We start from the raw sequence: 15,804 nt of genomic DNA, 5'->3' as shown, positions 1-15,804 counted from the left end.
AAGCCCCCAACAGCTGACAGTCATGATCTCTACCACTGCAGAAGGTGACGGAACCAATTTACTGCTTGTTTTGTCAAACACATCTGAAACACAATCGGGTAAACATTAAACTAAATAATACACCTTAAACTGAGGTGATGGTCATTCCCCCTTTAGAGCATGAAAGGCGAACTTGAGGATAAAAAGGACTTGAGTGAAAACAAATTAATTTCTAATTCTCTACCCCATTCACTTGTCCAAATTAATTTCTCAAGTAATAACATACAACTAAATTGACAGAATTAAGCATTTAATGTGACGTTTCTTATGGGAATCTGTAGTTTAATTCTTCAGACTTTGAAGGATTTGGGTCACCACAAAGAAGGAGATTCTGTTCATAACTCATCTGCAATCGGAAGGCTTAACAGAGAGCATGCGTGAGGCAGAGCTTTAAAATAAGGATACCATTTCTCAAGCACTACCTCTGAAATATACTTCTACTCCTATAGGCCCCATAATTTCAGACATACTTAACACATTTGTACAAGGCCAGAGATGGGTGGGGGGCAGGGAGGAAGTTCAAGTTATTTGCTCAGATTTCATTGGTGGGATAACTTTCAACCAAACATATTATTTATTTAAAAGGATAAAGGAAACAAAATTAAACATCATCCGAACTTTTGACTTTTCTGTGCTCTTAAGGATTCCATCAGAACAAACTAAAATGAATCCCTTCTTACCTAACAGTCCAGCTATTTTTAAAAAAAGCACTTTAGTCCATTAATAAACTTAGTAACACAAATGAGGTCAAAGGAAATTACTAAGTAAATCTATGTATATTTAACAATATCAATGAAGTCTCAAGGACAAAATCAATTACATATTTTTTTTAATTAGATGGAAAATATTTTAAAGAAGAAAATGGGAGCTTTTTAGGTACGGCATCTAAAGGGAACTGAAAACAATACAGTCACATTTTTAAGCTATAGACATTTAATATTTTACAAGTCTGAAAATATTCTCTTGAAATATTTGTCTCGTGTTAATATGTCCTTCTTTCAACAATTCATAAATTCCTCAAAAATTATTTGAAAACTGAATTGTAAATCAAGATTTACTTAAATCCTCTTGATAAATGAAGATGAATCTGAGAATACACATAAATATACTATTTATTGAATGTCAGTAGACATATATGTCATGCATGGGTATCTTCACATTATTTTAATCATTCTATAAAGAAACTAATCAAACCTAAATTACACTGGAGTAAAAAAACAAAAGACTAATATAAGGGCAAGATACAAGTAAAACTTTTTTATCGTATATCTAATGGATATCAGAAAATTCTGTCTTATACTCAGTAACAGTCTTTACTCAATTAGTAATATGTTTTCATTAGAAAAATAATTACTTCAGGTCACATTTAAGGGACTTATGACCATGTCATACGACAGTAACAAATTCTAAAATAACCATAATTATTCTAAAATAATTCTAAAAGTAGCTTAGTGTTAGTGCATGAAGCCTAAATTCAGGAGTACACTCAATACTATTAGGCTATATTGCAACCAAGAATAGGAAACTAGGGAAAATTACCTCATCATGCACAATATTTGAAGGATATAAGGAGCTCTCTCTGAGGCATCTGGGTAGCTCAGTCAGTTAAGTGTCTGACTCTTGATTTTTGGCTCAGGTCATGATCTAAAGGTCATGAGATCAAGCCCTGAATTGGACTCCATGATCAGCCTGGAATCAGCTTGAGATTCTCTTTCTCCCCCTGCCTCTGCCCCATACCCACCCCCTTCTAAATAAATAAATAAAATCTTCAGAAAAGATTCTCTCTCCCTCCCCTTCTACCCCTCCCCTCACTCATGCACACACTCTCTCTTCCACAAATACATAAATAAATAAAATCTTAAAAAAAAAACAAAAAAAAAAAGCTCTCTATTCTAGATAGAATGGGCAAAATTTCAAATAAGTAACAGGGACCAGACTAAGCAAGATAGGTTCTAGTTCCTTAGATTCAAATCTTTCCTATATACAAGTAAAATTAAGGAATTTAGAAAATCCACTAATAATTTATTCTAAAGTCACAGTTTAGAATAAAGTCACAAGTCATTTATTTAAAGTCCCAGTCACAAGTCAGATCTAGACTTGAGTATAGGAGGAGACATAATCAAGAATCCTTAATAAATTAAAGAAATGAAAGGGAAATTTTCAGAAAGCAACTGAAAATGATTGTTAACAGCAAACAGAAAATTAATGAACAAGCTTCAATATCTAGGAGTTACTGTAATAAAATAAGTTTCTACAAGTTCAAACTGTTCTCACCAAAAAAAAAAAAAAAAAGGAAATACTTTTTAAAAATCCTCTAAGATCTATGCAGCTCGGTGTTTCAACAACTGTATCAGTTCAACTCATTTCAAGAACTGAAGAACAACAAACTATAAATTCTATATTGTTAAATCTCAGGATGATGGAGTAGTACCTACGGTGTAAGGGGAGGGAGGAGATACGGATTAAGGAAGGATGATAAACATCCATGTACACTAGACAAAGAATTAATCTACTAATTAGAAAGTAATAACTGAATTAATTCATTTTACTTAAGAACACTTCACTTGGTCCTCTTTTCTTCCATTAATGATATTAAAATCATATTTAACTGCCATTGTAAAAAGATAAAATAGGTGAAATAGGAATATAAAAGTAAAAAGGAGGAAAACATCCTCTGTTTACTTCATTGTGACCCCATATTAACCTGAGGGGGAGAGAGAGAGGGAGGGAGAAAAAGAGAAAGAGCAGGAAAACAGCCAAAAGGAATTCTGTCCAGGTCTGCTTGGGTGAAGACAACCCAAAACCCCAAAGAGAAAATGTAAGAAGAAAAAGAAAAGCAGCAGTATCAAAACATACTTAGGTGAATTTACTCAATGTAGAGATCTGATCATTACTGATTTCCTATTTTTTAAAAAAAGTATCTTGAATAATTACTTTGTAACTATGAAGTCTGTACTAACTTTGCTACTCCTAACTACAGGAATTTTTTTTTTTTTTTAGAATAAAGCTGAATATATTTTGAGGGTATAATGGCACAAAATTATTCAGCTTCTCATATTTCTCCAAGGTATATACCTAATTTAACCATAGGCTTACTTTTAAGCAGTCACTTTTGGTGATTAGTTAACTCAACACAGGAGTAGTGAGCTTAAATGGCTTATTCCGAGAAAGATGGTTATGGGGAATCTCTGAATTCTGTGATGTTTGAACTCCTATTCTAGGCTCATTTTTCACTTTCTATCAAATACTAGCAATTTCCATTCTCTTTAGAGGCAAAGACTGTATCTCAGCAAAATAATGTTAATATCTACACATCTGAACAAGTCATAAACCAGAATACCAAAGGCAAAGTTCCTACCCAATTATTGAATCATATAGTTATACAACGACTTCATTATTATGCTTTCTTAGCTTAAAATTTTTAAATGTACTAGTAATTCAGTCACAATGAGAGTTTGATAAATTATCACTGGAACAGAGTATGTCTTTTAAGACAGAACCTGAAATCTAGTATTCCTCTATGAACAGTGCTGTATAAATGTTACAATAAGAACACATAAACTCATTATTTCTATCTTCAACTAAGCAAAATGCAGATGATTAAACCCACAGTTCAGGACTGGATGTCAAGTACAAAGAAGTGGGTATTTGTGGGGAAGAAGAGTTTCCTGCTCTTCTCTTTAGTAGTGTTAAAATTTTCCATATGAAAAAAAAATCTCATTCCCTCCAATCACATCGATCTTGATGATTTAATGCAAAAAGAAACTATGGGGGTGCCTGGGTGGCTCAGTGGGTTAAAGCCTCTGCCTTCCACTCAGGTCATGATCCCAAGGTCCTGGGATTGAGCCCCACATCGGGCTCTCTGCTCAGCAGGAAGCCTGCTTCCTCCTCTCTCTCTCTGCCTGCCTCTCTGCCTAATCATGATCTCTGTCTGCCAAATAAATAAATAAAAGCTTTTTTTTTTTTAAAGTAAAAGAAAAGAAACTATGGCTTCCTTATAACTGTTTGGATTTAGGTCTGCCTGGTGAAGTACTTCATTTATGGAAACTGTTATTATTTTCTCACTTATCAGTTGGTAGAGCTAGGAATTACTCGGTGGTATCTGTTAACCCCAGTTAGAAGATGCCATACTGTTTTTCCTAAACCCAGATCCTAACTCCCCATTGGTTAGCTGACCTCATGTTGTGACCCTCATCCCAGCATCCACAGGCTCCAGGTCATGACCTATGAATTAGCATCCTGGAAGTGAGGGCCATACCCAGTTTCCCTTATAGAACTGAAGACGTGAAGGAGTAGGAACTTCCTATGCCCTTCCTGATTTGGTTTTCAATACATTAAGCAACCATCCCCCAAATCTAAAGGAAGTCAATCAGGTTACAGCACTCTCACATACTGTGAAAAAATTAAGTTCAACCCCTTCTCTGAAAATTTCTATAGCATACATTTATTCATACTAAAAGAATCACAATAATAAAAACAAGCACTTGAAAAAGATTTTACTCATCCTTTCAAACAAAAACTGATATTTTTAAAGACAATCACTCTTTAAAAACATTACTTATGAGCAGCTGAGCCACAGGCCCTCCTGATCCCATCACAGCTATAAAATCATCTCTGCTGGGTTAAATGATGTTAGCTTAGTGCCTCACCTCTTCTCTACCAGATTATTCCACGTGTACCTGCAACTTCATACTTCTCTTAACAAAGTTCTGCCACAATGTGAAAAAACATTAAAGCACCTAAGAATATTAAATACATAAGATTTCTGCATCAGGAGACTGTGCAGACTAGATTCTGGATATGCTTTTTAATTTTTTTCTCAGCAGGGGGAGCTAGCACTCTCATGTTGAAAGTCTAAGCATACAATATGGAAATTTAAATTTTGATCCCAACTATCAAATTTCAGTATGTTTTAGATTACCCTATTGAACATCTCCACAGGGATAAAAAATTTCAAGGTGGACAAACTTAAGAATTACCTTTGTCTTGAAAGTCCTGAAGATAGCTGGAAAATAAAGCAGGAATATTATATTTTAAAATGAGGGTTGACAAATCGAAACAAGGTTTATTCATTGGCAATAATTCACACCTATTTTAAAATATGTATCATAAAGACATGTTTAGAGAAAAAAGCACTTCCTATTCTGAAATGACAATTCCAAAAGCCTTATGGATTTATAACAAAAGTATAAAGACCCAAGATACAGTCGTAGAATTAAAATCTTTAGTATCCATGATATACATTATATTTATTCATTTCCATATCTAGAGGTATTTATATTAAAATTCTCAACCTACCTTTGTCCTATTATTTAAACCAAATATATCTTCAATAATTAAAATAAACAGTTGGATTTTACTAGAATGCTTAGAAAAAATAATCAAGGAACCTTAAAAAAAGATAATATGAGAAGCGTGTCAGTTTTTAAAAACTATCATAAAGGACATATATTTTATCCTTTAAAATATTTAACACCAATTCAATTAGGACATAAAGAAAGGTAATTCCAAGATAATTCTTTATTAAAATGTTAACTACGAAGCTGCTTCTAAGTAAGAAATAAAAAACAGCGAGTAAGTGACTTACATAGACTTTACATCTTTTATCTTCTTAATAAGGGATTCTCTCTTTTCCTTTGCTTTCTTGGATAAATTTTCCCCTCTCAGTGTGTCTGCCACAAATGTTTCAACATCTAAACCATGAAATATAAGAAACGGGATACAAATTATAGAAAAGAATCATTTTTTGTGAAGACAAATAAGACAATGATTGTTTCTACCCATAAGTGTTAATCTCTGTACAATTTGTTACAGTTATTTATCAATCCAAAGCATAACAGTTGAAATATGTTTCAAATACTAAGTTGGACAAATCTGCTCACCACTTAGCTAATAAAATTTGTATGCTCTACTTACGCTTAGCACAGCAAATGCTACTTAGATGTTTGGCATCATTAAACCGGAGAGAAGCTCACAAGTTTTAATAAACTATGGTGCCCCATAAAACAAATTCTCTCATATAAAAGCAAGCACAGAGCTTTTATGCATGTGTTACTATCATTTTGTAGTATTTTGTAAGCTCCTGTATAAACGGGTCATTCACAATATTATATCAATATAAGCTAATGTCTCTGGCAAGGGCCTGTTTTTTCCAGTGCAATCCATTTTCAGGTATGTGCAATATTTAATGTTTTAAAGGAAAAAATAAATCCCTTCTTCTAGCCAAGATTCCAAATCAAACCCTCTTCCTTCCTACCTGGCCCATCCATTCTACCAGCCACCTTCAAAAAAAAAAAAAAAAAAGAGTCTGCTATGTGGTTTTGTGTGTTCTTGCTTTCTGCCTGGGTATTACCACCTGGAAATATTTCTTTAAATAAAAGAAGAAGTGACAAAAGTAGATTCATCCACTATTTAAAAATATAGTAACCAAGAAATAAGATTTCCATGGTTTCATATAACATTTCCACTTAAAATTTAATAAACTTGTAAATTATTCTGCTTTCTAGTACAAAATTCCAACTAGTCTTTACTGGTTTGACTTTATAATAGTCCCATTCATATTGTTCATGAACCATTGTGCAACTTTAAGTTAATTTTATATTCAGATGTTCAAATCTTACTTTGAGATATCTGATATAAAGGATACCATAAAAAATTTTAAAGTAGGTATGAGTGCAAACCATCCATATTTCATATTGAAGAGATGTATGTTTTACTTTCTTTTTATTTAACTACTTTGTCCCCTAACTCACACTGATAAAAAGACAGTATCACAGAATATAATAGTATATGTAATTAATTCAAAGCACTACAATACTCTTTCAACTGTACTTATAATTAACAATTTAAAACCCAGTATTTGAGATAGAATGTTTTAATCGATTTTAAATTCTTCATTACAATAGTATCTTCATCCAATAAGCAAAGGTGATTAAACTGTTATCCCAAACATTAATAAATGTATAATGATCATTTTTCACTAAATCAATATGACAAGTGAAAGAATTAAAATTTAATCTTGGAATAATTTTTTTTAAATAGCTTTCTGGTTTGAAGTCCATTACTGACTAATATTACACGTAAGTATCAAAACGAAATGAAACCAAAATGCCACAGCTTCTCTTTACTTAAGCTGTCCATATTTTGAAGAGGAGAATATATAGACATAATCCATAACCAGTGCAAATTAGAGCCAGACTTCTAAAGTGAGTTTAAAATAATGAAACTTACTTAAAAACACACACACACAAAAGCACTCTCCTTTAAACTCTTTAAATTTTGTAGCCAGGGAAACAAGCAATCTTTGGACATTCGGACATTAGCTGAAATGAAGACGATCACTGGCTTCTCTGAGTCGGTGACAGTACATCTACTCAAATAAGGGAAGAAGTAGCACGTCTACTACTGATTCTTTCATCCAACCGGACTCAATACTTGAGAGTCTCTGGCACAAAGACTGGAGAATAGTCTGCTTAATATTACTTTCACTCAGTGTCTGTCTTTAATTCCCTCATCCACAAGTATTTAATTGCCTATTTTACATTTTCATTACACAATCCAAATTTAAACAAACAGGATCTATTTTCTATCTCCGGAAGCAATACCAGAAGGAATTACAGCCCAAGAGTTATTTCTTTAAAAGGTCGTTTCAGTTCTATAAAAACTCAGAAAACAGAAAAAGCTGCAATGCCCTATACAGGGTTTCCTAACACTCCCAAAAAATATTTTTAAAATTCTGACCCATGCCATTTTATGAGGAAATGCTTGTTGAAAGAGTGTGAGACTGCTAGGAGAACCGTGTTGTTTGTTGAGGGGGAGAAGATTCCGAGATCTGGCAAGGGAAAACATCTGTAGTTTTAGAGTAATCTTGATGTATTCTTAAACTAAACCCAAAAAGGGGGTTTAAGGCAACTAAAAAGATTTAATAAACATTGATTTTTTAATTAATTATTTCTCAAGGAGAGAAGAAGAGTGTAAGAACCGTTTTTGCTGTTTTCTTGTGTTTTTTCTTTTTTAACAAATAAGTTAGGAACTTGAAAGTGGAATTTATTCCTGAAATCTTAGTTTGTTGGTGCCCACAGATTCCGTCGGTTTTGAAGTTTTTGATATCTGGGCTATTTCTTAAAATCCACACTATGCCCATTTATTTTCGAATTGAACAAAACCAGCCTCTCCCAGGCACCGACACCCTCTGGATGCGCGGGAGACCCTTCCGCCGTGTCCCTGCGCAAAGCAGGGACCCTGCTCGCCCAGAGCAAAGACTGGGCGAGCGCTCAGATGTTACTCCGGGCTTTCCTGGGAGACACTTCCGCTCCGCGGTCCTCGAACACTCGACACTTGGGAGTGTTAAACCCCGGGGTTCCCATCCTAGGAGCTGTGAGCAGGGAGCACGGGTTTGGGGCAGCGCCCTCGCCAGACAAATGGAACTGGATCTGCGGCTTTGTAGCTCAGAGCCAGGGTAATATTTCAAAAGCGGGCAATAAAAGTCCTGGACGAATCAAGCGCTCCTCTGGCTGGTTGGAGAAGAGATTTGAAGCTTTTTATCGTGCTCTGAGTAGCCCTGCAAAACGGTAAACTAGCAAGCGCGTTAGCCCTCTTCTACCTTCCTTTAGGGGTCGTGTCCCTCGGTTGATATGTAGATTTCACTGACTCCAGACTGCCTGTAATTCGGGGAACAGTGGTAATTCGATTGTAAGAAAAGGTCAGCCTGCGTCCTCCCCAGCCTCTCAGTCTGGCGAGTCAGAATTCCTCTTCTTCAGAGGGAGGGATCTCAAGTCACGCACGCACTCATCCAAGCTTGGGGACCCGCCAGGCCCGCGCCGAGAAAGCACAGTTCCAGGGAGCCCCAACGCTGCACCACCCCGCCCGCAGCCACGCAGACTGCGGGTCAGCGCTGCTGGCATTTAACCCCAGAATCAGGCTCATCTCCATCAGCCTCTGCCCCCGAGTCATCACCAAGGAAAAAGTTATCCCAGAGACTGTAAATGTGGTGGTGATTTTTCTTCCTTTTACACCTTAACACTGCCAAGAATAAACCTTATCTCCCGGTACAACTGTAAAGATCTGGGGGAGAGGGCCCTCAGAAGATCAGACTTACAACCGCTCTGTAGATAACTGTTAAGGTCTGAAACAAAATTAAAAGATGACATCATGTCTTGGCTCAGCAATCTCAAGCAGTTTAAGTTGGAAACCTCTCAAAAGCCAGCACAACCCCTAAGAGGCAAACACAGCACACACCAGACCATGGAATGGCATTCTAATTTCCTCTTTTTTTCTTTTTCTGTAGGTATGGACCCCCAGAAAAACTGCCTACCTCCCCCGTCTTTCCCTATAGTCCGAGTGGCTAGGACAGGTATCTAATAGAGAGAGAGAGACACACGCTAACTGCTTTCTACCACCTTCCATATGGGTCACACAGTGAAAACTTGAAACCACAAAAGGTTAGAGCAGTTTTTAAATTCTGGCAAACAAACAAAAAATAAATAAATAAATAAACTGCCACCCTTTCAAAGCTCAGTACCTAGGTTCCCACTCTTGAAGAAAGCTGAGGTTTGGTCACTTGCCCTCACCATGCTTGACCAGCAAGCAGCCTGGAATAGGACTTCCTGGGAGCTTGGAAATCAGTCACAAAGGTAGCACCTGATGTCTTCTGCCTCCTTTCCCAACCACCCAATTATCACCTTGAGAAGGCTTGCCTGCACACACACACAGCCTCTGTGAGGGCCTGACTTGTACAGGAGGGCCAAGAATTGGACTGAATCCACCTACCAATTGCTCAGCTCCAGATCAATAACATAAGTGTAAAACCAATCACACCTCACCCCCCAAATGGCTTTACTTACTGAATTCCACACCCTCCTTACTTTATGAATTGGGCCAGGTTTTACTATGTATTCACTAAGGTACTATTACAAAACTTAATATGCTAAGAATCCCAGCCAAACTTTAAGCTGACATCAGAACAAAAGAAAAAATAAGCTGTTCTTCTCTGTTAAAAGCGGGGTACCGTCTGACCAAATACCTACTGGTAAAAACATGAAAATCAATTAAACTGGGCACATGTAGATCAATGCCCAAAGTTGGAAAATGGCTAAGTGAAAAGTTATTGATTCTCTAATCAATGTCTTTCCTTGATTATATAGCACTTTTACAGGTTATGGTTGAACTGTGGATTTTCTAAACATGGGAGAGACATGAACAAGCACAAGTTCTCATAGGACAATAAGGGAAACAGTCCTGAGTCTTACAATTCAATCATCTGATAAAATTTTCAAAATTGGCTTTGGAGGTTCCATGATTTATTTTGATAGAAAACTGGGCTGTTGAAGAATACAGATGAACATGTTTCCCCTCTAAAAGATGACTCTTGATAAATAACACCTTATAATAATCAAAGTCTTTTTACCACGCATTTTCAAAGAAGCCACAGTGAATAACACATTAGTCTGAGATTTACACTATATTCACTGTTAGGTAGCATCTATTGTAATGTGTTCAGTATGTGATTGAAAAAGAAATGTAAACTCAGTGGAATGAAAAAGATAGACCTGGCTTTAATTGAAAAAGACAAACTAAGTGAATAATGAGTATATAAAAACTAGCCTATGCCACTTTTATCACCCATATATGACACTTAATCTTAAATTTATGAGAGACAACTGAAGTGTGTTTCAAATCACCAGAGGCTTTTCCTACACTGTTGTTTCTATCTTCCTTCTAGTAATACTTTAATGTAGAGATAAACCTATTTGGTAATTTCTTCTCATTTTTTAAATATATTTAGATGTCTTTTTTTTTTTAAAGAAACCCAGTGTAACTTGGGTTGAATAACTATAAAAATTGTACATATCAGAGATGAAAATACTTTCAACGGAAAGTGAGGTTGGAAAACAATCCAGCCAAAGATCCCCTCCCAAGAATAAGTAGGATATTATATGCTTAATATAGGAAAATAATTTTCTTAACATCACATCTTAATACATCTATGTTATTTGACCCATAATAAGAAATTATAAATTTTTGATCCTTTGATTTACAAACATATATTCCTGTTTCTTGAAGAGAAAACCTTAGAGGCATGATAAACTGATTTCACTTTGAGATCAAATGTCCTCATAGCACCTTTATGCTCATTAGTTACCACTGCCAAAATGGGGCAGGCTTGTTCTCACTCTGTAGGAAAATCCAGGTGCTAAAGAAGTAGGTGACTATTGGTGACTCAGTAGGTGGCACTCTTCCCTTTACATACTCAGCCAATGCCCCAGAAGCAAATTATGGACACTAGATGTACCATAAATAATTCTCATAGGAAAAATAAACCCAAAATGTTGACCAAATTATAAATGGAATTTAAGAAAGGTGGAAATCAAACCATACTATTCTTAGCACTGAAAAAATTCCCCCTCTATTTCAGCGGAATTGCATTCTTTACCTTGTGCCCCTAAAGGGATTATCCATTTTAATGTGTGAAGTTTAAAAAAAAAGAAAAGGAAAAAAATGTTCTGGAAATCCCCAGTAGGGAAAAACACAATATTTCTAATCAAGACTGCCCTGTGGGGGGGGGGGGGGACTCAAGGTCACTTTGGAGAAACCACATAGCCACTTTGTTTATTGTTTGTTTAGATTTTCAGAGTACTGACAAGCACTATTTTCTCCTATCAGCATTGGTTTCATCTTCTAACTTAATAAAAAGAAACTTACATCCTCTTACAGCTTTTCTCTTCAAACATGTTGTCCTAAAACAAATATCTGATTACAAACTACTAACACTCCAGTATTCAAAGGATGATTAAACAAATGAAGGGGGTTGGGAACCCCTGGTTCTAGTTCCTCTCACTTTCTCGCCTGCCTGGAGGAACAACTCACATAAATCAAGATTATTCTCGCTGTTGTCCTAGTCAAAATATTTGGAAGTAGGAAAAGATTAAATGGGCAAGATCTGAAATTATCCATTGATTCCAATTATCCAGGCTAAACCTATTCTTCCATTGTTGTGAAAAAAAAAATTAAAGATTGTCCATAGCACATAGGCAGTTCAAAATTTGCTTTTAACAAAAATCTATAACCTTTTTTCTATTCATGTAACAAAAGAATAATACAACACCTTTATAAGTATAGGCTTTCAAGATTTAATATACTGATTCCAGAGAAATATATATCACTAACAGTCAAAACCAGATAGCCACTTTTTCAAGAGTATCATTAAATGTGAGTTAAGAATGATAGCATCTATGGGTTTTTGCATTTCTATAGAATGTTTTAGAGGGGAAAGAATGAGAAGAGAAGAGAACAAATAGTGAAGGGAAGCCTAAAATTGCTATAATTAGAAAGAAAAATAAAGAGAAAGAAAATAATATAAACTGATAAGAATACATTGAGCACCTATCTCTATCAAGCAGTCAAAATGTCAAGCATTTAACACAGGACATACAATGATTTGAGTAATAGGCACACAGAACACAAAGGGAAATGTCTGAGCGATATTATTTTGATAGGCATTATCTTTTGACTTTACATCCTTTTTTTCTGTAGACAAAGATTTTAAGTGCCTGAAAAGTTTAGGTCCTTATCTTCTCTACACGGGAATTCTGGAATGGTTTCAAGCATTCTCAGAGTACTCAACTATTAACCACAACCATCACTACTAATACCTCCTTCTTAGTTTCAAAGAAAGTATCAGGTAATGCAGTAATCTCTAAAATTCAAACCAATGTTCTCCCTCTATAGTTGTAGTAATCTTAAATCTAACCACATACTATTACCCAAAACACTTGAATTACACAAATACTCATGCACAATCCCAGCAGAATTTTTTGGATGGAAAATGTGAAAAAGCTGCTGAGAACCCTTATTCTTGAAACCTTTCCTATCTCCAAAAAGATTTTAATTACAGTCAAACACAAAATGTTAACATCTTTCTTTGAATGATACGTTAAAAAAGAAAATTGAAAAACACTAGTTTCTTTAAAAAGTATAGATAGATAGATATTCTCTCAAAGCCATACCTCCTGAAAATGTCCTCTGAATATGAAGTATAAGCCAAATTTTAAGATTAATTTTAATTTTTAAATTTTAATATTTTAAATTTTCATATTTGTTTTTAACACTTTATGTGTTTTTACATGTGATTTAATAATATGAAATACTGAAAACTTGACTTTTATTTATTTTTTAATTTTTTTATTAACATATAATGTATTATTAGCCCCAGGGTTACAAGTCTGTGAATCGCCAGGTTTACACACTTCACAGCACTCACCATAGCACACACCCTCCCCAGTGTCCATAACCCAGCCACCCTCTCCCTACTCCCCTCCCCCCTAGCAACCCTCTGTTTTGAAAACTTGACTTTTAAAGATGACTTTTAAAACACTCATTTCAGACATTATGCAGGTATATTAACTGACTAAAGAGAGAGAAGTGGCTAAGTATATAGGAAGCATTGGTAGATAATTTAAATATTATAATAAGCTTTCAGCAAATTATATACATAAGGGCCACATGAAATATTTGTAATTTATGGGAATCAGAAAATAATGAGTCTTAAAACCTATATGTCATACTATGGACAAAAGTATGATTATGGACCCAAATAGCAAACTGCCTCCTGTTGGAGCTCTCAAGCTTTTTAAAGGTGTGCACCCAGAGGTCTGTACTTAATGATAAACACTTCTCCGTCCCGGTTCTGGCAATTAAAATAGTATCCTAAACACGAAACTCCAACATTGTAACAATGAAAATGTTAACTGTAGCAAAAATCAGTACTCGTGGGAAACTCTCATACAGTGGAATAAAAGCTGCCTCAAACCAGTCTTTATAGTTCTTTATATTTCTCTTAGTGGTACCCATTAATGACAATAAGCATTCTTAAGAGTAAAATACTATCCCACCACAGATGCATTTATCACACTGTAATCGTGTTTAGACAAACCTGTCTGCATTCATACGCTATTGGTTTTATTCTCTTAATCATATTCATGATGCTAACGAGCAAAACAGCATATTAGGAGATTTGGTCTCACACTATAATAGCAACTTATTATTTTAAATGTCACATTTTAGATATTAATTCTTAAAGTTAAAATAAGCAACTTGTAAGAAACATCTAAAAGAAACTCTTCTAATCCAGCTATTCATGACCAATATTTAAAGATAAATACTTCAGACAACTAAAGTAAAACCATCAAAATTCAGTTTCTAGAATTCTGATGGACCAAATGACAAAATGAATGATGGTAAGAATTCCGGAGCATCAGGATGGGTAAGATTTGTGCTACCCTGAAAAGATGTGTTCTCTACTTTGTGCAGAAATATACATCTCCATTCTCTAGCAGAGTAATGAACTAGGAGTGGATTCGTAATATCCTTGAAGAACCGCATCTTGAACTCCTAACGTAAGTTCCTATAAATGGTCATTTAAAACTGAAAAGGGGAAGATGAGGGTGCAAAGATGAAGTACTTTCATCGTGTGACACAGGAAGTTGGACCTTAACACATACTTCCTTTTTTATTTTCATGTTACTCAGGCTGAAGACAAGTGGGCATTTGAGAATCAGGCCCTCTTTGAAAGTCTTAAATATGAGCGCAATGAACGTTTAAGAAAAAAGAGAGTTTTAGAAATGACAAAACCTTGCGTCCCACAACATCTAACCTGTAGCTCAGACATCTTTCTGCATCTTTACACCCTTCTCCTCCATCGGCCAGGCCCCCAAGAACAACTTCTTTGACTTCTGATCCCTTCCCAGTTCTCAGACACTCACTCATTATCATTCCCTCTCTCCCCTCCCTCTCCCTTCTCTCTCTTTCTCCCTCACACACAGGCACGACGTCCTCACGATGCATACAGAACTGTCGTGATCCCGTTAGTGTAGCCCATCCAGGGGGGCGTCCCCAGCACCCCTGAACCAAATTTCAACACACGCCCACTTCCTTCTCAGACCCCGCTTCCCCTTTCCCAGTCCTGCTCCCACTGGCCGGGAGACCTGGGAAGCGTGGGGAGGGAGGGCAGAGACGCTGAATGCTTCTGTCCCCACCGGCTCGCCGTCCCCTCGCCCCCGCCCCCACCCCAGCAGCGCTGCCCGCCCCCTTTCCCCCCCCGCTCTTTACCTGCCAACAGGTTCCTAATTTCCTCAGGGAGGGGGTAGGGAGAGGAAGTGCTGCTGGGGTTGGGCATGTTAGGGAGCGCGGGGCGTACGGGGAAAAGACCTGTGCTGAAAGGGGGACCGACGGGCTGAGGTTGCGGCTGCGACCTAGACTCGGACTAGCGGTCCCGGTAGGGACAGCCGTGCTACGAGTCCGGACACTGCCGGGCCGGGACTCACAACAAGGAAGTCCAGGAAGCCCTAGCCAGCAGCTGCTGGACTCTCAGCCCAGCCCCGCCCGGCAGATTGGGGCGGGGCGATGGGCTGGGAGGAGACCCGAAGCGCCTGAGGAGCCCAACTGCGCATGTGTCCTATGGTTTTCCTAGCCTCGGAAAAGAGCCTCCGGACAGACCACACCCACCCCTACGTAAGGGAGCGGGAGGAGCGGCTGGTGGGAAGGGAGCGGACTGGGGCTGCATCACCTGATCTGCAGCCTGAAGCGCCTTGCAGCCATTTTGGTTACTGGTACCTCCACAACCGCTAACCGTTTCTCCAGGATCCCGAAAAATAAGTTATCCATAGTGCCCCTAATTTTCCGATTAAAGGACCTCTAGCCAAAGGTCAGCCCCTCCGAGGTTTAACACCTCACGTGGTTAACCCACAAGGAATTTTCGGCCGCCGTAAA

General features: G+C 37.0%; 1 protein-coding gene across 3 annotated transcripts in view; it reads right to left on the bottom strand.

Moving 5' to 3' along the window:
- The window catches only part of SKAP2 (src kinase associated phosphoprotein 2), a 162,377-nt gene extending 146,960 nt beyond the window's left edge, over positions 1-15,417 (bottom strand). For all 3 annotated transcript variants that reach the window (XM_032872871.1, XM_032872867.1, XM_032872873.1), the window contains exons 1-3: positions 15,145-15,417; positions 5,627-5,732; positions 5,019-5,044 (exon numbers count right to left, since the gene is read on the bottom strand). In XM_032872871.1, coding sequence (XP_032728762.1) covers positions 5,019-5,044; positions 5,627-5,732; positions 15,145-15,211 — 199 coding nt within the window. In that variant the 5' untranslated portion in view covers positions 15,212-15,417. The remainder of the gene's footprint in view (positions 1-5,018; positions 5,045-5,626; positions 5,733-15,144) is intronic.
- Positions 15,418-15,804: the final 387 nt, after the last annotated feature.

Source organism: Lontra canadensis, unplaced genomic scaffold (genome assembly GCF_010015895.1).
Source record: "Lontra canadensis isolate GAN:19392208 unplaced genomic scaffold, GSC_riverotter_1.0 scaffold2, whole genome shotgun sequence".
Lineage (NCBI taxonomy): Eukaryota > Metazoa > Chordata > Mammalia > Carnivora > Mustelidae > Lontra > Lontra canadensis.
This window is presented reverse-complemented; position numbering and strand designations above follow the sequence as displayed.